Genomic DNA, 27,711 nt, shown 5'->3' on the forward strand with positions numbered 1-27,711 from the left:
TCTGGACTCACCCCACCCTTCCCCCGAGGGATCACTTTACTGGAGCAGGCACAGGCCTGCAAGGGGACTGGTATGTATTCTCGCTGTACTAGTCCTGTCCACGATGAAGATGGCTTGCTAAGCGGAGACCCCTGCCTTTGGAGGGGCCTCCATGAGTCTCTGAGGCAGCTCAGATCCACCAGGAAGCGCAGGGAGGCTGACAAGGGACTTTGTCACAGTCAGCATTTGGGGAATTTATGCATTGTGAAATCCTCCTGTTTACACAAGACTAATATATGCTACGGTAGTAGCTGCATATGTATTTGTTAGATACACATATCGGAGATTTTTTTATCTTTTATGGACACTAAGATAAATATGTACTAAACACAAACTTGTCTGAAAATGTTTTGTTTACTGTTATGAATAAAACTTAAAATTACTGGTAACTTGGCACATTGAAGGGGGGAAAATATTGGCCATGATCCTTCAATCAGTTTTGCAGTTGGTCCTTTTTTTGCTCAGATGGATTCTTTAGAAGTATTTGCTGCATCTTCAGGGGCTTGTCTACACTACCACCCTCCTTTGAAGGAAGGATGATAATTAGGGTGTTGGGGGGTTACTAATGAAGTGCTGCGGTGCGCGCACACAGCACTTCATTAAGCAAATCCTGCCCCCGCGGCAACTTTGAAGTACCGGCATGTGTCTAGCTGTGGCTCATGCGCTGGTACTTCGAAGTGCTGGGACAACTTAAAAGTACTGGTGGGTGAGCTGTGGCTAGACGTGTGCCACTACTTCAGAGTTGCTTGGGGATGGTGGGATTTGCTTAATGAAGTGCTGTGCATGTATCGCAGCACTTCATTAGTAAACTCCCAACACCCGAATTACCTTACTTCCTTCACAGGAATGTGGTATTGTACACAAGCCACAGTTGTTTATGCCTTTTGACAGTGCTTTTTGGGTGAACTCTCATTGAATCCCCTGTGCAGCCACTCAGTTTCACTTGTTGTTTCTGTTCGTTTTTCACACACAAAGAATGGGGGGAGAGAGAAATTCAGTGAAAGGAGAAGGGACAATCCTAAAACTTCAAAAAGTTTCAAATATCATACTAGCTTGAGTGCCCCAGCCAGTTTTTGATTTGTTTTTTGAAACTGACTACATTCTATACAAATAGCAAGCATATATCATCTATTGCTGCACCTACTTTTAGTGTTGTGCACTCCTGCCTCTAGGCATCTTTAGAGGGTTATTTACTACATTGTGCTGTTCTAATTTTACTCTGTTGAGCACATTACTCAAGTTTGTACCCAAAACTGACAGGTTATGTCTACACTAGCAAGTTCTTTTGAAACATTTTTTGAAAGAAGGGGCAATATCCAGCGGAGCGTCTACACACAAAGCATTCTTTCGAAATTAAATTGAAAGAATGTGGTGCTCCTTTTGAAAGCACTCTTGCACTTGCATTTCGGAAAGAGCACCTTCTTTTGAAAGCTTCTTTTCAAAGACAAGGTGTGTAGATGCTCCATGAGCTCTTTTTTTTTTTTTTTTCCACAAGAGTACGGTGCCTGACTTTTTTCAATCCCTGACCTGTTCTTTCAAAAGAGTGGGGCCTGTGTGGACACTCTCTCTTTTGAAAGAGCAGATCACTCTTCTGATACTTTTTTTTGTGTGTGGATGCACTTTTTCCAAAGTAAAACAAAAAAGCAGTCCAGTAGCATTTTAAAGACTAACAAAATAACTTATTTGGTGAGCTTTCATGGGACAGACGCACTTCTTCAGACCATAGCCATACCAGAATAGACTCAATATTTAAGGCACAGAGAACCAAAAACAGAAATCAACATGGACAAATCAAAAGAAAAATTATCAAGGTGAGCAAATCAGAGAGTAGAGGGGCAGGGCGGTGGGAGTCAAGAATTGGATTAAGCCAAGTATGCAACCGAGCCCCTATAGTGACCCAGAAAATTCGCATCCTGGTTGAAACCATGTGTTTAATGTGTCAAATTTGAATATAAGAGTTCAGCAGCCTCTTTCAAGAGTGTTGTGAAAATTCCTCTTGAGTAACATGCAAGCTCCTAAGTCATTAACAGAATGGCCCACTCCATTAAAATGCTGGTTAACAGGTTAGTGGATCAGGAGTGTTTTTATGTCTGTTTTGTGCCCATTAACTCTTTGTCTAAGAGTTAGAAGTCTGTGCAATATACAAAGCATCTGGGCATTGCTGGCACATGATGGCATGTGTGACGTTAGTTGACGAACATGAGAATGTGCCTGTGATTCTGTGAATAATCTGGTTAGGTCCAGTGATTGGTATCTCCAGAAAAGATATGTGGACAAAGCTGGCAGTGGGCTTTGTTGCAAGGAAAAGTTCCAGGACTGGTGTTTCTTAAGCATAGACTATGGCTGTTTGGTGAGAATCCTCATAAGGTTGGGAGGTTGTCTGTAGGAGAGAACAGGCCTGTCACCTAGGGCCTTCTGGAGTGTGGCATCCTGATTAAGGATTGGTTGTAGGTCTTTAATAATGTGTTGCAGTCGTTTGAGTTGGGGGCTATAGGTGATGACCAGTGGTGTTCTGTTCTTGGCTTTTTTTGGACCTATCTTGGAGTAGCTGGCCTTTGGGTATTCGTCTGGCCCTGTCGATTTGTTTTATTTTTCCTGGGGGTATTTCAAGTTTATGAATATTTGGTAAAGATCTTGTAGGTTTTGGTCTCTGTCAGTTGGATCAGAGCAAATGTGATTGTACCTAAAGGGCTTGACTGTAAACAGTGGATCTGGTTATGTGTGCAAGATGGAAGGTAGAAGCGTGTAGGTAAGTATAGCGATCAGTGGGTTTTCAGTACAGTGTGGTACTGATCAGGCCATCCTTGATCTACACTGTAGTGTCCAGGAAACTTCTTTATCCAAAGAAGTTCTTTTGGAAGAGATCTTTCAGAAGAACTTGTTTTGACAGGTTGCTGTAGTGTAGATGGAGCCACTAAATGTAGTCCCAGAGTACTCACATGTTTAAAGATGGGCATACACTTAAGTACTCTGCTGAATTGGGACCTCTCAAAGGATAGTGGCTTATTCCAAGCAAGCGTCTAATAGCCTGAATGGCAGAAATGTTGTTCATTTTCATGCAGTCAGTTAGAATCAGGAATCAAGTTCTAAAGCTTTCTGGGTTGTTAAGCAGCATTGGTATTTTCATGTTAGCAGCCGCTTTATTAAGTTATAAGTTAAGTACAGGAAATGACATTTTAATGAGCTGACCCTCCCTCCTTCCCAGAGACGGTGTAATAGAAAAAGAAATGACAGCAATGTTCTGTTTACCTTTACATAAGATCTCGCAGTTGAATTATTCTTTATAATGTAAGAGAAAATTTTCATACTCGCTTAGAGCAATAGAGGTAGTATTTTTCTGATATCGACTGTACTCTTTTAATTATACATTAGGCAATAGAACTTCTGTATGAAAGCATAGGTAACACTTCTCACCATTTTTTAGAGCAATGCAATTAAGTTGTTTTGGGTTGTGTTTTTTTTTTTTTTTTTTTTTTTTACAAAGAATACAGGTATTTTGGTTAACATCTGTAACAGATAATCATACCCTGACAATTTAAAGGTAAGTACAGTTTGGGACGTGGTGGAAACAGGGTTTTGTCACTTCAGTTTAAATAGTTCAAATCCTACTTTCATGCAGAGTTTGTTTTAAAAGCAAATTGAAGGCAGCTTGTCTAACCATCTTTTTGAAATTAAGATTCACTGTTTTGGTCTTTCCCTATTGTACCTGGTTGTTAGGTATGTGATGTATCACTAAGATGATACATTGTAAGGAGAGTTATATAAACAGGAAGGTACAAATAAAGACTAGGCTCTGCAGGTAATTTTTTCTCATGAAGTATGTACCCAGAAAATAGTATAGTACTCAGGAATGCATGTTCCAGTAGCCCTGATAAAGATGCCACCTATACAGTGTATAATTTACTTAGACAGTGAGCCTGGAAGCATTACAGGTAATGTTTTAAATGGGTTAAACATTTTAAAATGGCGTATAATACTGCACAGGGTGCAGATACCTCTTTTCAGCTTCTGGGCTTACCTTCGTTCTTATTCCACGTCTTCCCTCCCGAATAAACACTTGTACCTTAGGCAGATGGGCTACATTTACACTGGAGAGTTTTATAGACAAAACATGCAGAGCATCTACACACAAAATATGTTTTGTCAACAGAAACTGTCCACAAAAAGCCTGTGTAGATGCTTTGGGGGAGGGGCCTTTGGTAGACAGAGCAGCTCAAAAGATTGATCTGCTTTTATGTGTCGTTGGGATCTGTTGGCAGAAGTTTTGTCAGAACATCTCTTCCAACAGTAACTTCTGTAGACAGATGATTCTAGTGTACTCGTAGCCACAGTATATAAGGTAAATGTTGTTGTTCTTCAAGTGGTCCCCGTGGGTGCTCCACAGTAGGTGTCGGGCTCGCCCTGGCGCCGCAGCTCGGAAAATCTTCAGCAGTCTCCGTCAGGTCGCGCGTGCGCCGATGCACGTCGGCTCTTTGCGCGCTTATGGTCATGTGTGCGATCCGGTCCCTGCCAGTTCCTTCTCAACCACTAACTGCTGCAGACGGAATCCTCTCCGGCTCCAACGCCTGAGACAGATAAGCAAAGGGCCCGCGAAGAGCCTCGCCTACTCGATCCCTGCCCCTTACTGTTGGGAGCGGGACGAGTGTAACAAAGGGCCCACGCACGCTGGCTTCCTCCACTGGTAAAGCCGCGGCGCATGCAACCACTTGAGGCCCTGCAGCTACCAGGGAGATGGCACCAAGAGCTGTGCAGGCACTAGTCAGTCCAGCACTGGCTGCTGTGGCACCGATCGAGACCTCCCCAGAGGCACCGGGATCGACGGCACCGAGGACATTGCCACCGGGAGCAGTGGCAATCAGCATGACACCTGCTCCGGTACCAAGTTCACCGACAAGACCACCCGAGAGGGTAAAGGCTAAAACGAAGACCAGGCACCGCAGCCCCTCTCCTGAGGTAATTGCGCTGCCTCTGTCACCACGATCATCACCGGAGATTCGACGGGCAGCAACACCTTCAGCCTGCCACAGACGTCCTTCTCCTTTTCTTCGGAGTCCATCCCAGGAGTCTGCACGCTTTTCTCCATCATCTAGCAGAGATCCCTACGAGTCTTCTCACAGAGGCTCTCCTCGTACGTCGGTATCATCTCGGAGGTCTCGACATTCCAGGCACCACCCTTACATCCTTGGGTCATGGTCCAGGTCTCCATCGCCGGGCCCCTGTCCCTGTTGCTACGACCGCCATCATTATGCGGGGCATCAGCATAGGAGGTCGACGTCTCACTATGGATCCCCGTCGACCACCCCTCAAAGCCACAGTGTTCTGCTTCCACCTGGGGGAACACCACGAGTTCCCCAATCAGAGGCTCGGTCTAAAGACATTGAACCCCACCTCAAAATTCCATAAAGGCAATCACATCAATACAGCCAGGATCCAGAGGAATTGGAGGAGAGATACCATAATGATGCCTCCTCATCCTTGCCAGACGAGGCCGTGGTCCCTGGAGACATTTCTCCCCCAGATGACCTGAAACAGTTCCAGGAGCTGTTCAAACGGGTAGCTCAATCCCAAGATATTCAAGTGGGGGAGGTGCAGGAGAAACACCACAGACTCCTTAAAAACCTCAGGCCTCCGTCTTCTTCTAAAATTGCTGTTCCTCTGGACGATGCAATCATGGAGGCAGCCACTAATATATGGCAGACTCCAGCATCCGCTCCTCCTACCAACAAAAGAGCGGACAAAAAGTACTTCGTCCCTGTGAAAGGTATGGCGTTTCTATTTAGTCATCCACAGCCAAACTCGCAAGTGGTTGAATTGTCCCAACACAGGTCCAAATCGTCCCAGTACAAATCTGGGGGATTGGACAAGGACATAAAGAAGCTGGATCTTCTGGGTAGGAAAGCCTAATCCTCCTCTACTCTGTTGCTCCGCATGGCCAACTATGCCGCTCATTTGTCGAATCACAATTTCGACAACTATTCCAAGCTTACTGCCCTCATGGACTTCCTTCCGGAGGATAAAAGGCCAATTCTTAAGGCAATCGTGCAAGAGGGCTATGCGGCTTCTCGAGCGGGCGTGCAGATTGCACTGGATGTGGCGGACACAGCGGCCCGCGCCATGGCCACTGCAGTGGTAATGCGGAGAGAGTCATGGCTTCACACATCCGGCATTCCAAAGGAGTTACAGGTCAAAATTGCAGACCTCCCCTTCAACAAAATAAAATTGTTTGCTGAATCGACCGACTCAGTCCTACACTCGAGCAAAGATTCCACAGTGACACTTGGGACTTTGGGGATATATACCCCACCGTTCAGAAGGAAGAAATTTTATCCTCAGCAACGCCGTTATGGTTACCAACAGCAACGTATCCAATTTCAACAGGGGTATGATCGGGGATGTCATCAACAAACACATTATAAGGGCCCTAGGCACCGGCCTCAGCAGGGCAACGCCTCCGCAGGGCAAAGTGCAAGACAGCAAGTTTGACGGGTATGTCGAGGGCTGCGAAGCCAAGACCGTACCTCAGTGCCAATCTCAGTACATGTTCCATCACCGACTCAATCCATTTTACCCACAATGGAAAAGCATCACGTTGGACAAGTGGGTATTGGAGATTGTAAACACGGGATACACGATCCCCTTCCAGTCTTTACCTCCACCAAATCCTCCCACCGCACCCCTTCTCAGAGACCCCTCTCACCTACCGGAATTAAGGCGGGAGGTGGACCACCTCCTATTCATAGGGGCGGTGGAGAGAGTACCGGAACAATTTCAAGGCAAAGGGTTCTACTCCAGGTATTTCCTGACGGAAAAGAAGACAGGAGGGTGGAGACCCATTTTGGATCTACGCGCACTGAACCAGTACCTACGCAAACAGCACTTCAAAATGACTACAATGGCTTCAGTAATCACAGCACTAGACCATGGCGATTGGTTTGCAGCCCTCGACTTACAGGATGCGTATTTTCATATCGCAATTCATCCAGCCCACAGGTGTTTCCTCCAGTCCCTTGTGGGCACAGATCATTACCAGTACAGAGTCCTCCCATTCGGACTCTCTTCAGCACCCAGAGTCTTCACCAAGACCTTAGCGGTGGTGTCAGCATACCTACACAGACAGGGAGTTTTCATTTTCCCGTACCTGGACGATTGCCTGCTAAAGGGAACTTCCCGGGCGGAGGTATTACGGGTGATACATATCACCACAAAAACATTTACCTCACTGGGCCTCATCATCAATTTTCTCAAAGTCAAAGACCGACCTCACGCAAAATATAGAGTGTATAGGGGCTCGGATAGACTCAGTCAAGTCAAGGTGTATTTACCCGAGGCTCGTTTTCGTGCCATCGAATCTCTCGTACAACTACTAACATACAGCCCCACTGTGCCAGTTCTCACGTGCTTACAACTGTTGGGGCATATGGCAACCACCACGTTTGTGGTGCAAAACGCCAGGCTGCATATGCGAGGATTGCAGCATTGGTTGGCAACCGTATACAAACCCTCAATCCACACCGTCCACAAGAGGGTGTCACTTACAACAGAGGCACAAAGCTCGCTAACATGGTGGGGAAACCCCAAGAATCTCCTAACAGGGGTGCCCTTCCACCAACCGCAGATTACTGTGTTCATTACAACAGATGCTTCCCATATGGGATGGGGGGCTCACATGGACAACAAAACCACTTAAGGATTATGGTCCCCCGCAGAGAAGACACTGCACATAACCATATTAGAGCTCAGGGCAGTGTTCAATGCGTGCAGGCATTTTCACAATTATCTGCGCGGAAAAATAGTTGGCGTGAATACCGACAACACCACCACCATGTTTTATATAAACCGACGGGGGGAGCCAGGTCTCGTATGCTTTGTGCGGAGGCGGTCCGACTCTGGAACTGGTGCATCGCCAACAATATAATCATAAAGGCTTCATACCTACCGGGGGTCCACAACGTCAAGGTGGACCAACTCAGCAGACACTTTGCGCCCACTCACGAGTGGCAGATCTGTTCAGACCTACTTCACCAGGTGTTCCGCAGATGGGGTTTTCCCCAAATCCACTTGTTCGCCACCCGGGAAAACAAGAAATGTCCCCAATACTGCTCCAGAGCGGGCATGGGACAGGAGTCTTTGGGGGACGCCTTCATGATCCCATGAAAGGGCCCTCTACTTTATGCGTTCCCTCCCACGACACTTATACGCAAGGTCTTGGAGAAGGCCAGAAGGGAGGGAGAACGCATGATACTCATAGTCCCAACCTGGGACCGGCAACAGTGGTTCCCATTGCTCTTGCGCATGGCTCAACATTGGCCATTTCCCCTACCAACAGTACCGGACATTTTCACTCAGGCTCGGGGGGTCAATACTGCACCCGCACCCGAAGAGACTTTGGCTACAAGCATGGCTAATCCATGGCTAAGCGCCTTAGAGACTACATGCTCAGAGGGAGTACAACAAGTCTTTGAATGTAGTCGGAGAACTTCCACCAGAAAGGCTTATCAGCACAAATGGTTGCGTTTTTCCGAATGGTGTTCCTCCAGGCAACTAATACCCCAGGATGCCACCATACCTACGATTCTGGATTATTTGCTACAACTCAAACAAAACGGACTTTCGCTGTCCTCTATAAAGGTGCATCTGGCGGCTATATCAGCCTTTTGGCATGAAGAGGATGGATCAACCACATTTGCCCATCCTGTTGTCTCGCGTTTCCTAGAGGGGTTGGTGAATCTGTACCCCCCTCGGAAACCAATACCACCGTCATGGAGTTTAGACCTAGTTCTACACACCCTCTCGGGACCGCCCTTTGAACCATTGGCTACGGTCCCCCTTCGACTACTTACTATTAAAACGACTTTCCTCCTGGCAATCACGTTGGCTCGCAGAGTGAGCGAACTCGCGGCCGTAATGTCCACACCACCCTGCACGATCTTCTCAAAAGAAGCGGTGGTTTTACGATTACACCCAGCCTTCGTTCCGAAGGTCTCTTCAGACTTTCATATAAATGAACCAATAGTGCTGCCCTCGTTCTATCTGAAGCCTCACAACTCAAATGAAGAGGCACAGTTGCACTTACTTAACGTAAGAAGGGCACTGGCCTTCTACATCGATAGAACTAAACCTTTCCGGAAAACGGACAGATTACTGGTGTCCATTGCATCCAGGTCAAAAGGAGAAGCGCTATCTTCACAGAGGATTTCAAATCACATTGTCTTGCATAAGACTGTGTTACGAGATTCGCAAGACTCCTCTGCCAGTTCCGCCAAGAGCCCACTCTACTAGGGCGATGGCGGCGTCAACGGCCTTCTTCAAAGGCATTGCGCTGAGAGATATCTGCAGAGCGGCGACGTGGTCTTCCTATTTCACCTTCACCAAGCACTACGCCATGCACAGGATGCTTGAGGAGGGTACACGCCTGTCGACAGCAGTCCTTTCAGGGGCAAGCTGCGCATAAATCGGGTACCCATCTCCTTTTTCGGGGCGGGGTTACTGCTGGGTAGTCACCTACTGTGGAGCACCCACGGGGACCACTCGAAGAAGGAAGAGAAGTTACTCACCTGTGTAGTAACGATGGTTCTTTGAGATGTGTCCCCGTGGGTGCTCCACTACCCACCCGTTCCTCCCTACTTCAGAGCTCTGTTTGTGTGTGTTTAGGGGCGTCCGGAGCGGTTGATCAGGAACTGGCGGGGACCGGATTGCACACATGACCGTAAGCTCGCAAAGAGCCGACGCGCATCGGCGCATGCGCGACCCGACGGAGACTGCTGAAGATTTTCCGAGCTGCGGCGCCGGGGGGAGCCCGACACCTACTGTGGAGCACCCACGGGGAAACATCTCGAAGAACCATCGTTACTACACAGGTGAGTAACTTCTCTTTCTTCACTTGAGTTTTAAAGCTCTCATGTCTTCCACTTACTTTGCATGGGTCTGTCTAGAGTGCCATGGAGCTTCAATATAATGTGTTTTGCAACAGAAAATTAAAGAATTTCCTTGGTGAGTGTGGAACATCTAGAGCATATAGTTCTGAAAAATGAAAATTTCCATTAAAAATACTATTTCTTACGCTTACAGATGTGACCCAGAGCAGTACTCAGTGGCTTTTTGAGTTGTCTTATTTTTATGGAGAGTGAAATTGTTCAGTCCATGGCATAACTGGGGCTTGAAAACAAGCCCTTGCATAAACTAATTTGATCTATTTTAACATTACTTGAGAGCACAATAGGAAGATTGGTGCAACTGTATCTGTGTCTTTGTTCTCAACCAGCCATGCTTCTAGAGAGGAGGATTCACTCTGCTTGCCTCTCCCTCTCCACAACCTAATGTTACACTGCACTTCCCCCATCTGGCAGTTTTCCAATGGGATTCACACTTTCCCTATTTCCAAGTGAATTAAGCTTGTGTGTGTTTAGTTTTTTTTGGTCGAGGGTGAGGGTTGAGCAGCCCACCTGCTAAATCCTACTCTCTTTGCTTGAGCCATAAACCTATGGATCCAGGAGATTCTTATATGTGTTGCCCTTCAGGGAAGCTAACATGAAGCATCAAAGAGAAGACAAGTGGCATTGCTATAATGCTACCACTGAGAGTTATGACGGTGGTACATTGATTGAAGTGGTCACTTCTTCTAGGAAAAAAAATAGACTCCTGTCCGCTCACTTGCCCCTAGAATGAAGCCTACTGTAGACTTATTCACATGTTTTCATATATATTAGGAATGAAGTCGTGTTAACTTTTTGAATAAAATGGTTGATAATTATGATTGAAAATTCATGCTCTAATTATTGCTTGTGCTATAATTCTCTTCTGAACACTTTCCTCTGTAACTGCATGCTTGTTGTTCTGCCTCTGGGATAGAGGTTTAGACACTTTTCTTGCTCTCTAATTCTGATAATTCATGCAAAATAATAATTAAAATGCCCTTTTATAGGTTCAGAATCAAATAAAGAATAATGCTGTTACTTTCGCCAGAACCGTTGAAAATATAATATCTGACTGCAAAAAGGTAAGGGAATGCATTCACAAAATGCCATTGCTTAAATGTTAACTTTAAACTGTTCCTTGTTTAAAAGTTAAATGAAAAAGAGAAATAAAAATTACTACCTATGTACGTTGTGACCCAGTTAATATTGCTGTGAGAACTTTGCATTCTGCATTTTTTTACTTAATTATCTTAACTAGCTCATGGATGCACAAATAAAAATTTTGTTTGTTATAACAGAATTTGGTTCATTTTTCTGCCTTTAATATTTAAAGTAATCCTCCATGATACTTGAATTATTTGTAAAAACAAAAAAGCAGTCCTGTAGCACTTTAAAGACTAACAAAATAATTTACTAGTTGATGAGCTTTCATGGGACAGACCCACTTCTTCGGATCATAGCCCATATTCTGGTATGGTGATGATCCAAAGAAGTGGGTCTGTTCCATGAAAGCTCATCAACTAGTAAATTATTTTCTTAGTCTTTAAAGCGCTACAGAACTGCTTTTTTGTTTTTGATAGAATACAGGCTAACATGGCTATCTCTGTCACTGTTGAATTCTGTGCGTGCGTGCGTGTGTGAGAGAGAGTAAAAAGGTGGAAAAACAAGATAAAATTTATTTGGACTTCTTGTTAAAAGCTTTGACAAAGTCACTAGCAAAATTCTAGTAGGGAAACTGTGTGTGTGGTCAGAATGAAGTATTGTCATGATTTAGAAGCTAGTTCTGTGGCAAAAGTAATTAGGAATAAATTGTCACCCTTCAAAAAGGCAAAACTAAGTGAGGTATCTTAACATTCTAGGGTTGCCTATTAATAAGGTGATGAAATGAATGATGTAGAAGTGGCAGAATTTGTTGGTAGGATTTTTGAGGCTAGTTACAACTAGAAACGCGTGACACTCTTTCGAGGGACTTTGAGTATTTCACGGTGGATGGAAATTCAATGTTGACCAATGAAAGATAACATACATTGGATGGAATAATTGGAATTACTCATAGGTGTTTTTGAGTAATGAATTATGGAAAACACCTGAGGAGACTTCAAAGACAATTGTATCTTTGAAAATCATCTTTTCCCTCTCAGGGTCACTCTGGCCAGCCCAATGAATGCAGCTTATTGTGCAGCTGCAATCAAAAATGCCGATAAATTGTTAAATAATTTTTCGGGAGTATACATTTATAAGGGTTTGATAACATTTTCTAAACTAACTGTAAATGCTCACCTGACACAGCATGTCCATATCTGGTTGTCTCATCGCTGAAATTATACAGTAGAAATACATGTCTCAGAGACAGACAACTGAAATCAAACACTCTGTTACAAATTAAGATGGTATTTGTTGTATTTTCTATTTGGTCAATCTGAATTAAGTTAAATTGTATGAGAATTAAGTATCAAACATTATTAAAAGTACTGTGTTAGATACTAGCAATACGTTCACTGTGTACGCAATAGCTTAGAGCCATGTTTTACTGTGAATCAAGAATTGAATATTGACCAAGTTATTGGAGTTATCTATCCCTTGAATGTTGAACAATGTTCTAGTGTCTTACGGCTCCAGCCGGTAGCTTTACAACAGGCAGAAATTGTTCTTGGTGAAATTGTATTTTGAAACATAATATCTTCAATCACCCAATACCCACCGAATACACAGCAACAGTAAAATGCAAAACTGTGTGCGCGCTGGTATATGGTTGGAACCCATGACCACATTTGCCATCAGAATGCTAACCATTAAGCAATACTGATGTGTATTATAACTTTCAAATAAATTGCTGTTTATTACTACAGAAAGAAACAGGAACTCAATTAATAAAAGAAGAATCTCCCCACCAGGAACTAAAGATGGCAACTAATCTTGCTTCTGAATACTTTCAATTAGAACACTGCATAGATGAAATCTGTCAGATCATTACTACTTCGTTACAAGGTATGTAGCTGAGCTGCTGTTTTATGTTAAAGGAGACCAGCATACTGAGTTTTGTGCTATTTTTTGCTTCTTTATTTATTTGGTTTATTTCGGAAGTCAGAATGGTGGTTACGTTTCATTTGTTTGTGTTTTTAGGTGGTTTTTCAGATAGGTGCAGACATGTATTCCACTTAAGTATACCTGTGTGCCCAGTGCACCTGAGCTGGAGAAATTCGCCTACCAGTACACACACAGGATTACTGACACTTGTACCTCGTGGCCATAACCTCTCCCCTGACTAAATGAAGCAATGCTTCCACCGTCTTGCAGTTTCTTCTTCCTCCCTGTTCCTGGAGTTATAACTGTGTGACATTAATTTGACAGCCCCTCAGGTAGTTTTATTTTTTCCCTTTACATAGCTAGTAGTACCCTTAGTGCTAGAGTTGTGTTAGTTGTAGTAGTTGTTTCCCTCAGTGTTGCCTGCACTGGTGCTTTACTCTGCCTTCAGGCCCATATCAAAGAGTATTTCATGATCTGTAGATCATTTCAAAGATGGACTCAAGTGGCTTGAGATCTTCACCTGAAGCATCATCTGCTCAGACAAGCCATGTGACCTACTTCCATACCAAAGTTTTCATTGGATCTGTGATCACCACTAGGTTCTAAGAGTACTGCTACCTCACATTCCAAGACACAGATGAGTCATTACCTGTTCACTGCACTGTGGAAAAAGTTGTATAAGATCATTTGAAAATGCTCCTGGAATCCAGGTGACTCCTGCTCCCCTCTACTCCCTCCATAATTGTGGGCCTCTGCTCCTTCTCTGACTCCAGCTCTGGCCTTTAGATAGCCATACAGTACAGTATCAAAGAGGGAGATGCTAGTTCTGATTGTTTCCATGTCAGCAGCATATCAGGCAATTACAGACGTCTTCCATCTTCTGGTTTTGATTTCTTCTTCAGTCAAAGACTTTGCTACAATTTTCATTTATAGCTCCACTGACTGAATGAGCCACTGAACCCTACAGTCTGTCAGTGGTGCATCCCATTGTTCTCCTTTCACAGGTTACCTAAGCAGGGCTGGTATAGGGATTGGTACCTGGAATCTCCTCTATACTGCTGCCTTAATCAATGCAAATGTTTCTGTGGTGCCTTTTATCACCCTCAACATCAGTACCATTGGACACTCCAGTACTGCCGCTCACTTCCAGCAATGGCATGCTTGGTATTGATGTTACCACTTAGGTCTGCATGGCCACTTCCTGCCTTATTCTTGGCAATGGACGTGTAAACAAGTACTACTTCTTCGAGTGGTCCCTGTGGGTGCTCCACAATAGGTGTTGGGCTCGCCCGGCGCCGCAGATCGGAAATCTTCCAGCAGTTTCTCCTGGATCGCTCATGTGCCAGCGTGCGCCGCTCCCCTGTGCACCCCCGGCCATGTGCGCGATCCGGTCCCCGCCAGTTCCTTCTCAACCGCCATTGGCTGCAGACGGAATCCGCTCAGGCTAAGGCCAGAGTCAGACTAGATAGTTGTTTTCTACGTGTAATTTGTTGTTTTTGGTTACTAAAAGAGAGGAGCGGAGAAGAGAAGAGCGGACGTGAAGGCCATTTAGGCCGACTGCTGCCCCGCAGGCCGGTGATCGCTATTTGGGGTGGAAAGGCACGGATTAAGTGCTAAGTACCCTATTAACAGTAAAGGACGCACCGCAATGGCCTCTTCAGGTTTTAAAAAGTGTGAGTCATGCCGCGAAGCTATGCCGGCTTCTGATGGGCATAGCGAATGCATCCGCTGCCTGGGGGAATCACACGTTACCCAGAAGTGTTCTCACTGTGCTAAGCTCACAGCCAGGGCCAGGAAGGACAGAGATGAGGCTTAAAATGCTCTTGTCCGATAAGGCTCTCCAGCCGGACTTGCCGGAGAAGCCTCACCCAGAAGGGCCCTCTGCATTGCATAAGAGGAAGGCAGCTTCTCTGACCCCCTCGGTGCAGAAACGGAGGAAACTCTCCCCGGCTCGATCCTTGCCGGCGGGTTCAGCGGGCAGGACGAGCGGCACACACAGCCCCCAGCCGCATCCTCAGGCAAGTGGCAGCGCTGCAGTGCACGTGGCAGAGGCTGAGCCTCCGGTTACACAACAGCTGGCACGCGCGGTGCCCAGAGCGTCAGCGAGGCAAGCGCTGGACCTGGCGGCACCGGCCCCCGCAGCACCGACGGTGCAGGGGCACCAGGCACAGAGCCTGCAGGCGCCGGAGGAAGCTACCCGCGCGGCACCGCAGCTGATTGTGCCGAGCGTGACGCCGACAGCGGGGCCGAGATCCCTGGCACGGGAGGGGGCGGTGCCAGCCCCGCAGGGGAGGGGCAAGGTGAAATCAAAAACCCGGCACCACAGCCAATCTCCGGACAGGGCTGCACTGCTGTTAGCACCAAGCCCTCCCCCTGTGATACACACGCCGCACCGAAGGCCTGGGTCTCCACCGGTTTATCCAGAATTTCCTTCTCCGTTCCTCCAACCAATGTCACCATGGCTTGGGCCACCTTCACCATTTCTGGGAGTGGATCCCCTGGAGTACTATCACAAGCCAGTTTCACCTCTGTGTCGTCGCAGAGGTCTCGCTCTCCCAGACATCAGGGGTACACACTCCGTGGGTGGTCCAGGTCTCCATCCCCGGACCCTTGCCCCATGCTGCTGTGGTCGTCCTCATCATGCTGGACACAGACACTGCAGGCCTACATCCAGGGGCAGGTCCCCCCCGGCCGCTCAATACCCCCGTGGACACTCTCGACTGGGGACGGAAACACAGCTGTCTCAAGGGGAGTTAGTTTTAGAACCCCGAGGACTTTCCTTCACAATCCTCCAGGGAGCAAGTGTATCATCGACTGCAGGAGCCTGAGGGTTTGAGGGTGGTTTACCCCAGTGGTTCCTCCTCATCCTCCCCAGATGAGGCCATGGCCCCCGGGGATGTCTTCCCCCCTGGATGACCTTAAACAATTTCAGGAGCTATTTAAAGGGCAGCTTTCATGCAAGACATTCAAACGGCAGAGGTGCAGGAGAAACATCACAAACTCCTGAAAAATTTGAGACCCGCGGCTCCATCCAAAATTGCTATTCCGCTGGACGAAGCCATTATGGAGTCAGCCACTACCATGTGGCAGACTCCGGCCTCTACCCCGCCTACGAACAAGAGAGCGGATAAGAAGTACTTCGTCCTGGCAAAGAGCATGGAGTTCCTCTTTAGTCACCCACAACCAAATTCTTTGGTGGTCGAATTGTCCCAGCAGAGGTCGAAGGCTTCTCGGTATAAATCGGGGGGATCGGACAAAGATGCTAAGAAGCTAGAGCTGTTTGGCAGGAAGGTATATTCCTCTTCTACCCTGCTATTGAGAGTGGCAAATTATGCGGCACACCTAGCAAACCATAATTTTGATAATTACTCCAGACTTACTCCCCTCATGGATTCACTTCCGGAAGACAAAAAGCCGGTGTTAAAGGCAATTGTTCAAGAGGGCTACGCAGCATCACGGATGGGAGTCCAGATTGCCCTGGACGTGGCGGACACGGCGGCACGTTCAACGGCTACAGCAGTGGTCACGCGTAGAGAATTCTGGCTCTAGACATCTGGTATCCCTAGGGACCTACAGGCGAAGATCGTGAACCTTCCCTTTGATACACAAAAGCTGTTTGCAGACTCAACCGACTTGGTCCTCCACTCCAGTAAGGACTCGAGAGCTACACTTCGCACCTTGGGCATTTATACTCCCCCATACAGGAAGAAAAAATTTTATCCTCGGCAAAGACGCTACGCTTACCAACCACAGCGTGCTCAATATCAACCAGGCTACGACCAAGGGCGCCATCAACAGCAGCAACAGTACAGAACTCCCAGGCGACGTTCTCAACAAAGCCGTACGTCCTCGGGACAGGCCCAAAGGCAACAAGTTTGACGGGTATGTCGGGGGCTGCACTATCAATACCATTGCTCAATGCCACTCTCATCTCATGTTCCATCATCACCTCCGACCGTTCCACTCCCAATGGCAAAAGATCACCACAGACAAATGGGTGCTGGAGATCATAGCCATGGTTTACACAATCCCCCTTCCAGTCGCTCCCACCGACGAAGCATCCCGCCACACTTCACCTCAGGGACGCTGCCCATGAGGCGAGGCTCAAGCAGGAGGTGGTTCACCTTATGTTCATAGGGGCAGTGGAAAGAGTGCCGGAAGAATTCCAGGGGAAAGGTTTTTATTTACGCTACTTCCTAACAGAGAAGAAAATAGGAGGCTGGAGGCCCATCTTAGATCTTCAGGGCCTCAACCGTTATTTGCGCAAGCAACGTTTTCAGATGATCACAGTTGCCTCGATACTCACGGCACTGGACGATGGAGACTGGTTTGCAGCCCTCGACTTACAAGATGCTTACTTTCATATAACAATCCACCCGGCACACAGACGCTTCCTCCGCTTCACGGTCGGCAAGGAGCACTTCCAGTACAGGGTTCTTCCATTCGGCCTCTCCTCGGCCCCCAGAGTCTTTACCAAAACCCTGGCAGTGGTGTCAGCCTACCTGCACAGACAGGGGGTGTTTTGTTTTCCCATATCTGGATGACTGCCTGCTGAAAGGGGCCTTGAAGGCAGAGGTCTTACACATGATACGCGTCACAGCGGACACGTTTTCTTCGCTGGGCCTAGTTATCAACCTCGCAAAGTCAAAGACCGAACCCACCCAAGATATAGAGTTCATAGGGGCACGCATAAACTCTATCACAGCAAGGATGTACCTACCCAACGCCCGCTTCTGCGCCATCAGTTCACTGGTGCAAGTCATCACGTACAGCCCCACGGTGCCGGTCTTAACGTGCTTACAGCTGCTGGGCCACATGGTGGCAGCGATGTCTGTGGTACAGAATGCCAGGTTACACATGCGAAGCCTGCAGCATTGGCTGGTGAGCGTTTACAAACCAGCATCCCACGCTGTCCATGGGGTGGTGTCACCCACGACAGAGGTGCGCAGATCCCTGGCGTGGTGGGAAAACCCCAAGAATCTGCTATTGGGGTTGCCCTTTCACCAACCACGAATTTCTATTTTTCTTACTACTGACGCCTCCCACATAGGATGGGGAGCGCACATCTGCAACAAGGTGACGCAAGGGCTATGGTCCCCTGCGGAACTGACACTGCATGTAAACATACTGGAGCTCAGAGCAGTGTTCAACGCCTGCAGACATTTTCGAGTTTACCTACATGGCAAAGTAGTCAGGATGAATACCGCCAATACCTCCACTATGTTTTACATCAATCGACAAGGAGGAGCACGATCCCGTGCCCTATGTGTGGAAGCAGTCCAATTGTGGAACTGGTGCATTGCCAACAACATAACGTTGAAAGCCTCGTACTTGCTGGGCGCTCACAACGTGAAAGCAGATCAGCTGAGCAGGCGCTTCGCATTCAACGCACAAATGGCAGATTCACTCCGATCTGCTACGGCGCATTTTTCGTACATGGGGGTTTCCCCAGATCGATCTCTTTGCCACCCAGTACAACAAGAAGTGTCCCCAGTACTGCTCCAGGCAGGACTGGGGCGGGGGGTCCCTGGGGGACGCATTCATGATTTCATGGAGGGGCCCCCTACTTTATGCGTTTTCCCCCACAGCGCTTATCCACAAGGTTCTGCAGAAAGCCAGAAGGGAGAGAGATTGCATGATACTTATAGTCCCAACTTGGGATCGGCAGCAATGGTTTCTCTTGCTTCTGCACATGTCGGACCGCCCACCGCTTCCTCTACCGGTGGCGCCGGACTTACTCACGCAGACTCAGGGGTCCATAGTACACCCACACCCTCAGGGTCTGCGTCTACAAGCAAGGCTAATCCATGGCTCAGCTGCTTAGAGAGCATGTGTACGGAGGGAGTACAACAAGTCCTGGAATGTAGCCGAAGGACCTCCACCAGGAGGACTTACAAGCAGAAATGGACTCGGTTTACAGCCTGGTGTTCCGCCAAGCAGTTAGCTCCCCTTGACATTCCTATACCTGTCATACTAGAATACTTATTGGACCTCAGAAGAGGCGGGCTTTCTCTATCCTTGCTAAAGGTCCACCTCGCTGCTATATCAGCCTTTTGGCATACAGAGGAAGGGCCCACTGTATTCGCCCATCCTATGGTTACGAGGTTCTTGAAGGGGCTGGTAAACCTGTACCCCCCTCGGAAACCGCTTCCACCATCGTGGAATTTGGACTTGGTGCTCAGCACACTATCGGGTCCACCTTTCGAACCATTAGCCACAGTTCCCCTACATCTCCCTTACGATTAAAAACAACCTTCCTCCTTGCAATTACATCAGCCCACAGGGCGAGTGAGCTCGCAGCAGTGATGGCAACGCCGCCCTGCACAGTATCCTCAAAGGAGGGAGTAACCTTAAGGCTGCACCCAGCCTTTGTTCCAAAAGTTTCTTCAGAGTTCCATCTTAACAAACCAATAGTTTTACCCTCGTTTTACCCGAAGCCTCACGGCTCCAGCAAGGAGGCACGCCTGCATCTCCTGGATGTGAGGAGGGCATTGGCCTTCTACATAGACAGAACTAAGTCCTTCCGGAAAACAGACAGGCTTCTAGTCTCTCTCTCGCTCCCAGGTCAAAAGGAGAAGGTCTCTCTTCACAGAGAATCTCAAAGGATATTGTGTCCTGTATAAAAATGTGCTTCGAGCTTCGAAAGACTCCTTTGCTGGCCCCGCCCAGGGCTCACTCCACCAGGGCGGTGGCGGCGTCAACAGCCTTCTTCAAGGGCATCGCGTTAAGACATCTCTAGAGAGGCGACCTGGTCATCCTACGACACCTTCACCAAGCATTACGCCCTACGTCGGGTATTCTAAGAGGATACCCGTCTGTCGACAGCAGTTCTCTCGGGGACAAGCTGCACATAAACCGATTTCCCACCTCCTTACTTGGGTTACTGCTGGGTAGTCACCTATTGTGGAGCACCCACGGGGACCACTCGAAGAAGAAAGAGAAGTTACTCACCTGTAGTAACGATGGCTCTTCGAGATGTGTCCCCGTGGGTGCTCCACCACCTGCCCATCCTCCCCGCTTCGGATCTCTGTCTAGTGTTTTTCAGGAGCATTCGAGGCGGTTGGTCATGGAACTGGCGGGGACCAGATCGTGCACGTGGCCGGGGGTGCGCGTGGGAGCGGCACGCGCCGGCGCATGTGCAATCCAGGAGAAACTGCTGGAAGATTTCCGATCTGCGGCGGCGGGCGATCCTGACACCTATTGTGGAGCACCCACGGGGACACATCTCGAAGAACCATCATTACCATAGGTGAGTAACTTCTCTTTATGTCCTCCAATCTTCCTCTGCCTTGAGTTCTCAAGGCTCCTCTGTCTGAGTAATGGTTAGCCTCCTGCTCTCCATCAACTGACCAGCATCAGAGGCTGTTGATGGCCCATTATGGGTAAAAAGATAAGTCTGATGTTTGAGACAGAGACATACAGCCCAGCGCTTGCTGGCTAGCAATAACTTATTCATGCCCGTGGCCTCCATGGAATCTGTAGGATGTTCTTTAGTGGCAGAGATCCTGCCCGTTGTCTTGTTTAAAGGTGAGATCGATAGCCAGGTCTGCAGTGGTAACTGTTGATCCCCCACCTCCACCACAGGCCTATGTACCATCAGTCCTCCTCTCTGAAGTCTCTTCAGAATTGTCCTGTCCAGAGCCTCATCATCATCTGTGGACAGTTCTGTGCTACCTGGCTCTGAACCCTCTGGGCCATGGGGGGTGGCTGCACCATTGGTGCAGAGGTGCCACTACAGTGTTGACAGTGGTAGTGTTGTCCATAGCGTACATTTGGTCAGGCTTTTCCTTCTCCAGGCACCAGCTTTAACCCAAAAAGAGATGCCACACTCAGGCTTTGGGTTCAGCCATTCCTGCCTTCCCCCGGCACAGTCCAAGCAACCATTTTGTGTCCTTAGGTCAGAGCTCTGTTGCTGTCATTGCTCCTCCTTCATCTCCTCACTTTGAGGGGGACAGGCTGGCCTGCTTTCATGATGGTTGGGGCTTGATAACTACCGATAGTGGGTTCCTAAGTGCGTTCAGATCAGCTTATTCCATTCAGTTCCATTTTGACCCCAGTTATCCTCCCAGCCCTTTTCAGGGATTCCCTCACAAGATACCACTCCTTGTAAAGATTTCCTCTCTACTGGCTTCAGGACTGACAGATTTGCCCTTTGGGGGATTTGGGCATGAAAAATACCAGGCCTTTAAGCAGTGTAGCTCCTGCTTGAAGTCTGTGCCCATGAACGACCCTTTCAACTCCTTTGTTTGTTGTTTGGGGGAAGTTCACCCAATCTGCAGTTGTGTTAAGCCCTAGACTCATAAGGAGTGTGACTTGCAGCTCTGTTAGCTCTTCATGGAGTTGCCACTTCAACCTATTCGGCAAGGCTCCACACCCAGTTCTTCTCTGGGTCCAGTGCTGAAAAAGGACTCTTCCTGATACTGGCATTCCCCAAAGCCTTGGGCATGGCACCACTCTTATTCTCTGCTGCGTGCCTCCAAGATGCCCAAGTTGCTGCCATCTGCTCTGTCAACCTCAAAGCTTTTGATGCAGGCAGCACCCAACAAACCTAGGGCCCCTGACCCTGATGCCCCAGCACCATGCACACCAAGCAGCCCGATCCTCCTGGATTTGCCAGGAGGTGAGCCACTGTTGTTTGGCCCTTCATCTACACCTGACACATAGTGGGCAGCGTAGGGACTTACTGCATGCCAGTTAGACAGCAACAGCCATGTCAAATGCAGCCCCAGTCAAAGCCTTTCCAACCTCATGGGGGCTCAGACTTTTACCTCTGCAAGCTCCACTACTCCCACCATAAGCCTTCTCATCTGTGGTCAACCACAGCCGATCCAAGCCCTCCTCTGGGGCCAAGCACTCAGTCTATGATGTGTCTGAGATTGGAGTATGAGTGCCTGGCTCCTTTCCTCCCATTCCTCAACAGCCTCTGCCCATTCTTTCCAGCCTGGTTGACCATTACATCAGATCACCTTTCTCTTATCCCTTGCCTTCCTGGCCCCCTAACTCATCCCTTTTCAGTGACCCCTCTTACAAACAGCTCCTGCTTCAGGAGGTACAATCGCTGCTAGCCCTGGGGGTGAGGGGAGAGGTTCTTCCTCAGTACTGGGGTTGAGGGTTCTGTCCCCATTATTTCCTAGCTTCAAAGGCAAAGCAGGGGGTCCACAACCTGTCCTGGATCAAGTTCCATGGGGTCTTCCTAGGCACAATTTTTCTCTTTCTGGATCTGGGGGACTGGTATGCTGCTCTCGACTTTAAAAATCACGTATTTCCATATTGTGATCCAGCTGTCCTTTTGGCACTAATGCACTTTACTGAGAGCCACCTTCATCTTTAGTTTATGGCCCTTGCCTTGGGGCTTTGCACGGCCCCCAGAGTGTTCACCAAATGTGTGGTGGTAGTGGTGGCCCTCTTCTTTTGCAAATGTGTTTGGGTCTACCTGTTCTTCAGGTTTTTCATTCTGCTAGGTGCATGCCGAGGAGGCTTTCACCAGGGAAACTCTGAACAAGCTGGAACTCTTTCTTATTCCAGCAAAGACCCCATTAATCCTGACTCAATGCACAGTGTTTATCAGTGCAGTTCTCGATGCTATCAACGTGAGGATGTTTCTTCCCAACCATCATTTCCAGGCTCTCACCCAGCGTCTATGCTCCATGTCCGAGCTTCCAGTCACCACGTTCAGGACATGACTCTGCCTGCTGGTCTACATTGTGGCATGCGCATATGCAGTCCTGTTTGCCAGGCTGCACCTTCACCTGCTTCAGGCACGGTTGGCATCAGTGTATTGCTCCAACTGGGATGGCATGTATGTAATTGTCATGGTGCCACAACATATCTCAGATGCCCTCTCCTGGTGGTGAAGTCCCAAAAATGTGCTGGTTGGAGTGCCCTTTCATATCCTGCAACCTTCAGTGTCTCTGGTAATAGACACATCAACTTTGGGCTGCAGGAACCCAGCTGGGGCATCTCACCGCTTAGGCAATATGATCATCAGAGGAATTCTCTTTCTACAAGCTTTTGACTATTGATTTCATGATTTGGCCTTCCTACCTCATCTCCAGAGCTGCTATGTAGCAGTCCTGACACAGATGATACCACAACCATGTACTATATCAGTCGTCAGGGAGCTGCATGCCAGCCACCACCCCTGCTCTGTTTGGAGACTGTGGCAGTGGGAACTTTGCTTCAGACCCCTTCAGGTGGATAGAGTGGGCAATCTCCTGGGGGTCCAGAACCAGCTGGCAGATTGATTTAGTCACCAGTTTTTTGCTCATGAGCGGTCAGTCTGCATGGATGCCCTCCAGTCTGTCTTCCAAAAGTGGCGTTTTCCCTTTGTGGACCTCTTTGCATCCTGGAGCAACTGTGAGTGTCCTCAATTCTGCATCTTCCAAGGCCTCAGCCCCAGTTTCTTAGCAGGACACATCACTCATACTGTGGAACTTGTGGCCACTTTATCTTCCCCCACCCCCACAATCCCTCTTGTGCACAAGATGCTACTCAAGGTTTGCAGGGACTGGGCAGACTTTATCCTGATAGCCCCAGTTTGGGCTTGCCAGCACTGGTACCCCATGCAGATGGAGCTCTCGGTGCATCCGCCAATTTCTCTTCCCCTGCTTCTGGACCGTATCATGCAGGACCATGGTTTCCTCTGCTACTTGGATCTTTGCTCCCTTCACCTCATGGTGTGGTGGCTTTGTGGTTAAACGCTGTCAAGCAGGTGTGCTTGGAGCTAGTGAGGCAGGTCCTCCTCAGCAGCCACAAGCTGTTTATGGAGCGCTCATACTTGGCTAAGTGTCCATGCTTCTTCTGCTGCTGTCTTCAGCACAACCTTGTACCTGTGTCTTCCTATGTCCCACAGGTGCTGGATTACCTTGTTACCCTGAAAAGACAAGGTTTTGCTGCTGCTTCCCTCAAGGTCCACCTGGTAGCCATCTTGGTCTTCCATCCAGATGAGGGCAGTTGTTCTGTTTATGGACACTCCATGCTGGGGTGCTTTCTCAAGGGCATAGATTGCCTGAACCCACCGGCCAGTTCTGGCCTAGTGTTTTAACCTGGAGCTCTGGGTGCTTATGTCTCTACCCGCCCCACATTGAATGTTCCCTTTTCTACCTTTCCTAGAAAGTGGCCTTTTTGGTGGCCATCCATCACCTCTGCTGGAAGGGTATCTGAGCTCCAGGCTCTCATGGCAGAGCCCCCATACATGGTGTTCCATAAGGACAAGGTTCAACTTCACCCTCACTCAGCTTCCCTGCCAAAAGTGGCTTCCAGCTTCCATACTAGCCAGGACATTAGCCTTCCTGTTTTCTATCCTAAACCTCACAGCTCTCCTTAGGAACAACAGCTGCACTCTCACAATGCGAGGCGGGCACTTGTTTTCTGTATCAGAAAGGCCAGGCGCTTCCACAAGCTCTCACAGCTGTTTCTGGCTGTTGCTGATCAAATGAAGGGGCGCTGTGACAAAACCAGAAGCATTTCTTCCTGGATCACATCCTGTGTATGAGTATGTTATGACCTTGCTAAGGTTACCCCACTGCCTGTTGTGGTGAACTTCTACACAAGCTCAGGCCTCTTCAACTGCCTTCCTGGGTCTTGTGCCTCTTCAGAAAAACTGTCAAGCTGTGATATGGTCCTCTGTACACACTTTTTTGTGTGTCACTGTGCTACTGTGCAGCAGATGAGATGGAACGCTGCCTTCGGGGCTGCTGCACTTGAGTCAGCCGTGTTTTGACTCTGACTTTTTCTCCTGGGTTTGGCTTGTGAATTTCCTAACTTGGATAGGTATGAGCAAATAAATGAAGAAAAATGGTTACTCACCATTGTAACTGTTCTTCGAGATGTTGCTTATATCTATTCAAAACCTGCTCTTCTTACCCATTGTTAGAGTAACTGGCAGGAAGGAACTGAGGGGTGGTCAGGTTGATTGGGTCATGTATAGGGCTCCTCACCAGTGCCATTCCAAGGGGTTCCACAGCCAATCTGATGGGTAGCAGCTCGGGTAAAACTTTCCAACAGTTGTGAATGTGCACACCTAACTTGAATAGATGGGAACAACGCATCTTGAAGAACAATTAAAAGGGTGGAATAACTGTTTGTTTTTTTACCAAGGGTGGGTAACTACTTTTTCTTCCTCGAGTGTCCCCGTGGGTGCTCCATGATAGGTGTCGGGGTCGCCCCGGCACTGCGGGTTGGATCTTTTCAGCAGTTTCTGCTGGACCGTGCATGCGCCGGCACGTGCCGCTATCTTGCGCGCTCCCGGCCACGTGCGCAATCCGGTCCCCGCCAGTTCCTCTTTAACCGCCATCGGCTGCAGACGGAATCCACTCAGGCTATGGCCAGAGTTAGCGTATTTAATGTTTTTAAAGTGTTTAGAGCTTCTTTTTCAGTCTTTAGCTTAAGTTAGCTTGTTGTTGTTTTTAAAAAAAAAAAAAGAGAGTAAAAAGTAAAGTTTTACAGCCTTAGTAGCAAGCGGAGCAGCGGAGGCCCGGGGACGTAAGGCCATTAGGCCTCCTGCCGCAGCAGGCTGAGTCCGAGAGGGGAACAGGCACAGAGAAGGTGCTAAGTACCCTATTAACAACTCAAAGACTCACCACAATGTCCTCTTCAGGATTCAAAAAGTGTGAGTCCTGCCACGAAACAATGCCGGCCTCCGATGGGCACAGTCAGTGCATTAGGTGCCTCGGGGAATCTCATGTCACCCAGAAATGCTCCTTCTGCGCAAAGCTCACAGCCAGAGCAAGGAAGGACAGAGAGATGCGGCTGAAAATGCTGCTCTTTGACAAGGTCCTCCAGCCAGACGCGCCGGAGCGGCCTCAGCAGGAGGGACCCACAGGGGCCCATAAGGAAAGCTGCTTCCCTAACCCCATCAGCGCAAAAACGGAGGGAGCTTTCACCAACCCGATCCCTGCCGGCAGCCACAGCAAGTGGGATGGGTGGAGTGTATAGCCCCCAGCCGCAGTCACAGCTGAGCGGCGGCGGCGCGGAGACGCACGTGGCAGAGGCTGAGCCTCCGATAATCAAACAACCGCCCCGCACCGCGGGCAGGGTGGCGGCCAGGCAAGCGGCGGAACCGGCTGCACCGCAGCTAGCGGCACTGACCCCAGGGAACTGGCGGTGCAGAGCTCGCAGCCACGCGGCCTGCAGGCACCGGGGGAGATGATCCGCGCGGCACCGCAGCGGAGCGTGCCGAGCGTGGCGCAGATAGCAGAGCCGAGATCCCTGACGTGGAAAGGGGCGGAGCCAGCCCCACAGGGGAGGGGAAAGGCAGCACAGAAAACCCGGCACCGCAGCCCTTCTCCAGACAGGGCTGCAGGGCTACTCGCTCTAAGCCCTCCACTTATGCTGCGGACTCAACGAGGCGGCAGGGGTCACTTCCAGTATACCCTGAGCCCCCATCCCCGTTCCTACAGCCAGCATCACCATGGCTCGGACCACCATCGCCCTTCCTGGGCTTTGAACCCCTGGAGTACTGCCACAAATCAGTCTCTCTATTATCTCAATCACCCAGACAATCTCGCTCCCCCATACACAGGGGGTATGCGCCTCCAGAGTGGTCCAGGTCTCCATCTCCGGAACAGTGCCCGTGCTGCCATGGTCGACCCTATCACGCGGGGCATAGACACCATAGGCATACTCCCAGGGACAGATCCCCCCAGACGGTTCAATATCCCCGAGGGCAATCGCGGACGGGGACGTACACGCAGATATCTCAGGGAGAGTTGATTCTGGAACCCCGAGATTTTCCCCCGCAAGTATGTAGCGAGAGGATGTATCACCGTCAACAGGACCCAGAAGGGTCCAGAGAGGCTTACCCTAGCGGTTCCTCGCTATCTTCCCCTGACGAGGCCACGGCCCCAGGGGACGTCCATCCTCTGGACGATCTCAAACAGTTCCAAGAGCTGTTTAAAAGGGTGGCCTTCACGCAAGGCATCCAAACAGCAGAGGTGCAGGAGAAACAACATAAGCTCCTTAAAAACCTGAGACCTCCGGCCTCCTCCAAAATAGCTATTCTGCTGATGAAGCAATCATGGAGTCTGCCACCACAATATGGCAGACCCCTGCTTCCACTCCGCCTATAAACAAGAGAGCGGATAAAAAGTACTTCGTCCCGACGAAGGGCATGGAGTTCCTGTTCAGCCACCTGCAACCAAATTCTCTGGTGGTGGAATCGTCTCAACAGAGGTCGAAAACTTCTCAGTACAAGACGGGGAACGGACAACTTGCCAGGAAACTAGAGTTGTTCGGCAGAAAGGTCTACTCCTCCTCTACCCTACTGTTGAGAATGGCGAATTACGCAGCGCATCTAGCGAACCATAATTTCGACAACTACTCCAGGCTGACTTCCCTCATGGACTTGCTTCCAGAGGAGAAGTAGCCGGTGCTCAAGGCCATCATGCAAGAAGGCTACGCAGCCTCGAGGACAGGAGTTCAGATCGCCCTAGACGTAGCTGATACGGCAGCACGCTCAACAGCTAAGGCAGTGGTCATGCGCAGGGAGTCCTGGCTCCAGACATCGGGTATCCCGAGGGATCTGCAGGCGAAGATCATTGATCTCCCGTTTGACACGCAGAAGCTGTTTGCAGTATCAACCACAGCGTCCCCAGTACCACAGGGGCTACAAGCAAGGGCGACATCAACAGCACCAACAGTACAGAACTCCCAGGCGACGTTCTCAGCAGAGCTGTGCGTCCTTGAGGCAGGGCCAAAGGCCACAAGTTTGACACACAAATCGAGGGCTGCA

General features: G+C 48.9%; 1 protein-coding gene across 1 annotated transcript in view; it reads left to right on the forward strand.

Annotated features, from left to right (window-relative positions):
• Positions 1–27,711, forward strand: part of KIF14 (kinesin family member 14) — a 109,935-nt gene that overhangs the window by 75,761 nt on the left and 6,463 nt on the right. The window contains exons 27-28 of the mRNA XM_075002959.1: positions 10,961–11,035; positions 12,803–12,941. Coding sequence (XP_074859060.1) covers positions 10,961–11,035; positions 12,803–12,941 — 214 coding nt within the window. The remainder of the gene's footprint in view (positions 1–10,960; positions 11,036–12,802; positions 12,942–27,711) is intronic.

This window comes from Carettochelys insculpta, chromosome 9 (genome assembly GCF_033958435.1).
Source record: "Carettochelys insculpta isolate YL-2023 chromosome 9, ASM3395843v1, whole genome shotgun sequence".
Taxonomy (NCBI): Eukaryota; Metazoa; Chordata; order Testudines; family Carettochelyidae; genus Carettochelys; species Carettochelys insculpta.